General features: G+C 34.4%; 1 protein-coding gene across 1 annotated transcript; it reads left to right on the top strand.

The window, feature by feature from the left end:
• Positions 1 to 3465: 3465 nt before the first annotated feature.
• Positions 3466 to 6422, top strand: LOC140047500 (uncharacterized). The gene is made up of 2 exons (XM_072092542.1): positions 3466 to 4116; positions 5376 to 6422. Exons 1-2 carry the CDS (start codon positions 4095 to 4097, stop codon positions 6179 to 6181), a joined length of 828 nt encoding a protein of 275 aa, XP_071948643.1. The 5' UTR covers positions 3466 to 4094; the 3' UTR covers positions 6182 to 6422.
• Positions 6423 to 8352: the final 1930 nt, after the last annotated feature.

Raw genomic sequence — 8352 nt, 5'->3', positions numbered from 1 at the left:
TTCACTGCAAATTATTCATTTCTCAATACTGCAGTATTTATGACTCGAATCACGTTTGTAATATGCCTTTTCACGCTGTATACGACAGTATCTTTATATTACAGTTGCATTGCGTTTGTAACGTGTTACTGTATCCGTTTTGGAGAGATCACTTTTCTGCGGTACAGGTACCGCCAGAGAGAGTTGGCAACCAGAATGGCTGACATCACAACTCATTTCGTACGACGAGAGGGATGTTGTTTCAAAGTAGCCATCTTTGACGGTAATATGATTGGAACTATCGCCGTCGTCAATACTCCCGACAGACGCACAGGTGAACTCGTGCGCATGCGTGTTTATAGACAGTATCAGCGTCGTGGTGTTGGAAAACTTCTTTTTAATTCCGCTCGAGATTTTTGTTACAAATACGGATATAAAAAAATTATAGCGTGTACAAATAAGGGCAATATAAAAGGGATGGGTTTTTATAATAAATATGGATTTACTAAAGAGGATGATACTATTGATGATGGTGGCCTCGTAAACGAAAACTTTTCGTTACTTATTTAAAATTGTAGCTAAATGTTTTGCTGTATTAATCAATATCATGATTTGCTATTCTATGATGACGTCAGTAAAGACATGGTTGGTGCGGTGATGCCGTCTCGTCCGGATTTTGTTTAATTTTCAATGGAAGAAGTTGTAGGCTATTATAATTTTATTATTGATTTTCGTTACTGAAAACTAGTGCCAAGTAGGTTGTACACGCAACTGGCCCATTGTTGTTATATAGGCCTAGTTATTAAATTAGCAAAGGCGTTGTTATAGCATACCGTTGTAATTAAAAGAAAACACTATAGGAAAACATCGATAATTTCTCACCGAAAATAAATCTAGGTTGCTGGAGAGATAGTTTAAAGTTATTATTGTGTGAATAATACACCATTTAACATTTCATTGAATGTTCTTCCACGATGTAATAGCATTATTCGCAATGATTAAAAGAAAACATGTAGGTTGTCTCAGCATCAACCTTCAGTAAAGGCGATTGTGCGCTTAATTACACACTTTTAAGCTTTGAAAACGCGAAGATGAATAATTAGAACTGTGTCCTAAATTAATATTTTTCCACATGACACCCAACCAACGTCGTACGCGATAACCAGAGATGGTGTTTGCTACGGATACAGATACAGTGATCCTACCGTAATAGTACCTGCTAGTATTTGTAGTCTATCAAATGGAGAGACAGATGCGTAACCTTAAGAACTGACCAATTTTATGTTAAAATCATTACAAAACCTTGCGTAATTAATGTCAACTAATTAATGTCATTGACCTAGCAGGTCAAATGAAGGCATTGATTTAGTATTTGATAAACGGTAGTGAAATATTTCCACGTATTGATTACGTCACGGATATTGTTAAAGGATATCTCATTCACTGTATTTAATATAACAACTGTTATTTGTTTTGTATACATATGGGACTCGGATAGGGTGCTAGGTAAATATTAGTAGTAGCGAACAACTGAATAACCAGCACGCACATTCAGACTAAAAGCGGTTTTAACTATTACTAATTATTGATGACAGGAAATGAATGACGGGATCATTTTAAATTTCTGTTCATTTATCTTTTCAATTATTTTTATTCTATAATGTTCGATTCTCAAGAACTTGTGCCCTAAAGCTTATTTTCCTTTAGACGAATCTGTTCGGGCGCAAATCGGATATTCCCGAGCTCTGATTGGCTGCGAATTTGTTCATATCGTAAAAAGCGCCGCTTTGGTAAAAGGTAGATGGAATATGACTAACTACGCATGTGCATAAACCAAACTTTCAAACCGCGCGGTTACAAATTAAATATTGTATTAAATGTGTACAGTAGGCATATACTTTGTATTTTGTAATCACTTTAAAAAAAACTAAAAAAGCATTGCGCAAACTTGAATGTCACTGACCTCTTCAAGTATTTTACTAAACATTAAGAATTAGATATAATACAATGATGATGCGTTTTATTTATTGATGCATGACGCGATTATTTATCTATTCATTAAGTAATAACATCGTTATTCTAATAATATGACAATATTGTATAAGATGTTCTCGCGAGACTGGAGAGTAAATACAGAACAGGGTGACTGGACAGTAATTCGATACTGGCATACACACGAGAACATTGTGTTAGCGGTAATGACCATTCATCTACTATGGTACTTACGGGTTTGGAATGCTTTGTGTGGTGCAAACATGGAGTATTTGATAATTTTGCCACACCACGCAAGAGGGCCGGCCATATAGGCCTACCGTTTTTTATTCTTTTGTTATTCTGATTCCGTAAAATGTCTGTACAAAGATGTATTGTGCCCCAAAAAATTGAAAAATGAAGATCAGACTTTGAATAGGCCATTTTGTAGTTTTAACAAAGTTATTACTTCCGTAGAAAAAAAAAACCCGAAAAATAATTTTCACTTATATTATGGCAAAATAGACGGTTATTCAGTCAAAAAACCCATTGGCTAGCAGCCAATTTGACTATTTTTTTTGTGCTTTAAATTACAGTTTTTTCATGTAATTTTTTTTTTCTCAATGATATTTTTTTTAACATTGGACGGACTGCGTCCGGTCTCTGCACCGGTAATTGACTGAGAATCATGTGCAAGATTATGCTTTGAGTTAATTATAGGTTTTAATGGAAAATGTTTAAAGGTTTTTCTATCGTTAAATCATAATTATATTATCAGACTTAATATTATACCAAATATATTTGACCCTGTTGGTACGTGTTCAAACAATAGCACGTGCGTCTCGCATGATATTTCGGTCACTCGTTGTCATATAAACACGATTTATGGTTTAAGGACCGGTAAGAAAACCAGTAGAATATTATTATATTAACCCTGTCTGAACGTAAATTTTAAATCACGATGTCTGCTGGCTAATTATCTTTTGGTATATTTCAGATTTAATTAAAATTCAGTTTATGTGAGGCATAATGAAATATCCGTTTATTAATATTAGATAGGCCTACGACGACTACATTTATTCCTCTAGGCATACTGTACGAAAAGAGTGAATAGAGTCGTTTGTTATACATCTCCTCAATTCTTATTTTTGTTCTTTTCACTTCGATTTGAGAGCTTCAAAGTGAAATGGTATATGGTAATACTTTTCGTTTCTTTTATGATCCAGGTAGATTTCCAAGAATCCATTCCATCCATCCCCCAAGAAATAATCTGACCTGGGAGGATCGAACAGGGTCATAACATTTAATGGTCATGGTACTATTAATAGCATGAATACCATCATCATCATTTAATTTGGAAAAATGCACGTGCTCGAAAAAACTCTTTCTTATTAATAAATTACTGCTAAAAGTTGAAGCCATTTAATTTACGCTTAAAAAAAAACTCTTAAAAAACTGATTAGGCCTATCATGTTTTTCGATTTGATGGTGATATATAGGCCTACACACGGAACTGATAACGCATATCCTCAAGCTATGGTATCTGGATGACACTGGTCGATTGCGCCCAAGTGTTACGCCTTTTGATCTGCAAGGTATCGTGCGTGCGCCGCGTACGAATATTGATAACGCGACTCTTTTTTGTGGCGTAACTGAATTCATTTTGTTGACGAAACTTTATTCTTTAAATAGTAGTGTAGATGTATTGTCGGTCGTATAGGCTTACATCAGGACGTCTTTATTTGTACAGACAATTACAATTATAACAACAATAGAACAACCAGCCTTCCGTTAACTGTATTTCGTGCTCGGTAATAAAACGTGTATTTCAAGCCATTGTGACCATCGTGTGGGGGATATAAAGTTCCAGGATGTACCCAAGAAGTGGCACGTAAGCCTATAGAGACGGCGGCGAGTTCCGATCATCACGAAGGAGCTAGAATCATACAATGAGAAAGTACGGTCACTGTTATGTAACTTTAAACGGCGCACTGTGATTGGCTGTTGGAAGATTCCAGGCTTTAAAACGTAGAAGATTGTGAAATTGTCGATTATTCTATGTGAATCTACCTTTACGATAACATGTTGCTGATGTGAGAGAGTCGATATTGGAACTTAGCCGGTTTTAACAAGCGCACATAATCATGGTTAGAGGTATATTACACGGTAAGAATGCATTTACATTAATGTTTTATTAACAATAATTAATCAAATAATTATCAAGTTCATGATTTCAAAAACTGTAGTAGGCCTAATAGCGAGCTTGACATAAATTAGGCCTAGTATTATTGATATAGATTTACTGTAAAATATGCCTAATGATAATAATTTTAAATAAAGATTTTTCGGAATATCCTCGAAAAGGGTTATTCAATTGAAAGTTCAGAAGTGAACAAAACATTTTTATTGTTATAAAAGTAGAGTATTGGAGATGCATTCTCTGAAATATTATATTATTAAGTTATTGCAAAGATTAACATTGAATATTAAATTTTAATTTTACTGTTGATAGGAAATTGGAATAGGTCTCACAGGAAAATGTATAAATTAAAGGATATGTCAAATCTGACATTTTCAGTATCATCAAAATTGAGACATTATATAAATATAATATACGGTAATCAACGAAAAAACTTGTCCTCTGCAATAATAACGATACTGTATACTGTATTATAGTTTGCTTTATCAGATTAGTTTAGGCCTATGGAGGTGTTATCCTTTGTTCGCCAAAGAATTTTAATGTAGAAACACGTAAGCCAAGTAACATTGAAAGATTTACATGCTTTTTGCCACAACTACTTATTTCTTGGAACACGTAAATCTACCAACACAATACACTGTTATTATAAACTAAGTGTCATTTAAAATGCGTGTTTCTGTATGGGCTTTATTGTCGGTATCGTCAATTCCCCCTAAACACTTTTTAAATTATTGCTATCTGTCATCAACAAGTTTATAATTTCAGTTAATTTTCGACGTAAGGCCTGGCACTACTTATTTCATATTATACACATAAAGTTCGTTAGGGTTACATAAACATAAATCATCTTTTTTTAAAGTATGTTGAATGCTGACACGGCCGACGTGTTAGAATGTTGGAAAGTGACGCAACATGTTAGTACATGCTTAAACTTTGTACTGGCTGTACACTATTATAATGTTCAATACATTTAGTATAATAAGTATATTTTTGCTTGTGGTTTTCAAATGTAAAAATGATAAAGCATGATTCTAATTATGACCAACCGTAAAGGACGTAAGCGCAACGCAAGTAATTTAACCAATCGCGACACGATGGATCATCCGAACTAGTGCGAATAGTGATTTGTCAATTCTCTTGCGTTGCGCATGCACCATTACGTTGCGTCCAAGTTTTCTCTAACTAGGCCTAGTATTTATGAATAATTAATATACGTCTTTTTCAGATAAAAATATAAATGAAATGACGGCGTTATTTTGGGCAGAGCGGACCAACTTACCACCAATTACAGAGGGAAAAGATACATATCGGCGAAACATTAAAAGAAATAGCAACAACAGTGTACACGACAAGAACACGACACAGCCGATCACTGTCGAGGTCCTAATCCGGCCAAAAGGTGGATACATTACTGAACCTAAATTGAATCCAAAAGATCGGATTAAGCCAATAGTAGAACCAACAAGAATTGCTACACCAACACCTAAGCATGCATTCACACGTGCTAAAGGTTCGAGTTTGAAAGACGCACAGCGTCCGTGTGAACGACCCAAATTGAAGAAAACACTATCTTGTACTGCTATTAAACCTATAAGAGAGGAAAATCACAGACTCCGAGCTACAGACAGTGCTAACAATTATAGAGAAAACTCTGCTACGTTTTCTAGGTCTACTCTAACCAACAGTAGGCCTAGTGAGTGCTCTAAAAGAGTTCGGCCTAAAACCAGCCGTACTACTAAACATAACAACGGGTCAAACGTCGTCAATCAGGGATCGAAACAAATAAGTTTAGCACAAAATGAAGATGTTACACAAATTACTCCAGGAAAAAGACAATTGAACGAAGAATATTTAGACGGAAAAACAAAAAACAGAATTATGAAATGGTTAACAGAAGTTGAAACTGCAAGGCAGACTACTGAAACAAAAACACAAACGTCTAGGCCTAAGGAAAGTTTGGACACATCAGACAATTCAGAACAATCACTCCCTATGATAGACGAAGAAGAAGCCATTTCAATGTTTCACTAAAACAACTTATTTAAAAAAAAATTATTTATAAAGAATATATTTATTTTGTAATACCTTCTGTTAGTTATAACGCGTTTGATAAACAATATTGTGTGTGTGGTTTTGTTTTTGTGTGAATAACGTAAATATTATGATACGTAATTGTTATTTGTAGTCATTATACTGTACGAAACAAATTATAAACTGGAAAACAATTTATAGGGGTTTATAAGGATAACAATAGATGTGTTTGTTTATGATGATTCTATAGCATTAAATTTTAACCTAAAATATTTCTTGTTGAGAAAGAATTTCTATACTGCCTTTTGTTTTTTGTTTAAACGATGCGTGCTGTTCGTGGAGTGAACGCTTTGATAAATCGTTAACATATATTGTATCGTAAACATACATCTTGTATGTAACGAACTTTTTTTTGTGTAAATGAATGTTGAAGTGATGGCCACGAGATCGTCCATTGATCTCCTATACAAAGGTGGGGTGAATCCGGCTCCTGTCGATAGGACCAACGAACCATAACCACGGAATGTACCAACACACACTGGGAGACATTCTCACAAATCCACTAAGATATCTTGTCCTAAATTTGGTTTGTCATTTTTGTTTCGTTTTGGTCCCGCGCTACTTGCGAGGATTGAACGCGATGTCTTTCTGTGCCTTGTCGGTGAAAGGCGAGCACTATTCTCAACCCGGATTTACCCAACAGATGTCAAAAGTTTTCATTTATCATACGTTTAATAGACACCAGTTTAACCACAACCAAAACATTTATTATGGGGTTAAAAATGACATTTGTCCAATAAACCGTTTTGGACAAGAAAAACAATTATTCCTCTGTTTATGACTTGTTTTTTTCCAAAGTAAAATACTTCGAGCAGTAAATCAATAAAGTTTTTCTGATTTTTTCTTTATGGCTGTTAAAAAGTGAGACTGAACCTGTAAGGTTTTTGTTTAGACTGAATATTATGTTATGGAGCTTACTTGATTCCTCGTAACAGATTCAATTCTCACTTGTAATCAATATCCAACCATTGTCAACTTGTTTGATAATTCCATCCGTTTTTTAATTATTGTATTTTACTTTCTGGGGATGATGATGGAGGCCATTTACTCACCGAGATAATGTAACTCGGATCATTACGTTGATACTCTGCTTCAACTCATTGTTTGCCGCTGTAAACAGATAGATCCATCAAGAACTAACTGTACCCCCGTAAGCTTTTGTTCGCTTTCTTCTTAAAACTTTTTATTATACCTCTGACTTCTTCTTCTTACTATAGCGACAACAAACAATCTATAGAGCCTACGCTTAAACGATTTATCTCCTGTCAAAGAACCATATTGTTATAACACCATTATTATGCACCAATTGCGACTAACAAATCGTTTTAGTAAATAGAAACATGACAATTGAGTCCTTGCACTTTATTAATATTGTTTGTTGTCCGACGGAAATTGTTGGTACTGCAGAAATCTTTTCTCCGTACGCGTCTTATTGTTGAATTGTTTATCAATCTTTTTTTCTGTATATGTACTGTATAATAATTTTGATTTTATTTGTTAATCTAGGCCTAGTATCAAAAATTAAAATTGATTATAATATAACATACACTTTATAACGTAGGTCTAGTATTCAAAATATGTAATTTCGATTTATTTATTTTTTTATGATATATGAGAATGAGAGAACTACAACCCGAAACAAAGGGTGGTCAAATATTTTAATTACCTAATAATTTAATTACTGTGTAAATCGATCGATACATAAAATTCAAAAATGATCTCACCAGCCAGTAATAGTTTGATTTTAACTAAAAAAGATAAGATGGTCATCCGGTGGTGGAGGAATGCGGAAGAATATTTTAATGACATTTGTTGCGGTAAATCGGCCATGCGCAAGAGTTGAGACCTTAACCTGGTTAAATTCTGGGGCAGGGCATATTCCCATTGCAGCAGCGGTACTCTTTTAATGAAAAGGGTTAATCAGATAGAAACTTCCATAAATTCAACTTCCCAGGAGTAGGTTTAAATACTACACGGTAAATGTCTTTCCCATCAAAGTTTATTTTAACCAAACTTAGTATTTTTGTCAAAGTCGAGTACAAAGTCAACATGTAGGCCTACCATAATGTTGCTTCGCTCATGAAATCTACAGTTTGAAATTGCTTCAAGAA

Source organism: Antedon mediterranea, chromosome 4 (assembly GCF_964355755.1).
Source record: "Antedon mediterranea chromosome 4, ecAntMedi1.1, whole genome shotgun sequence".
NCBI lineage: Eukaryota > Metazoa > Echinodermata > Crinoidea > Comatulida > Antedonidae > Antedon > Antedon mediterranea.
Note: the sequence above shows the minus strand (reverse complement) of the source record. Positions and strands in the feature narration are given on the sequence as shown.

Excerpts from the sequence above, each read along its gene's own strand:
- LOC140047500 (XM_072092542.1), top strand. The coding sequence starts at position 4,095 with ATGGTTAGAGGTATATTACACG. Across the intron at positions 4,117-5,375 it reads GGTTAGAGGTATATTACACG|ATAAAAATATAAATGAAATG; the intron begins GTAAGAATGCAT and ends CGTCTTTTTCAG.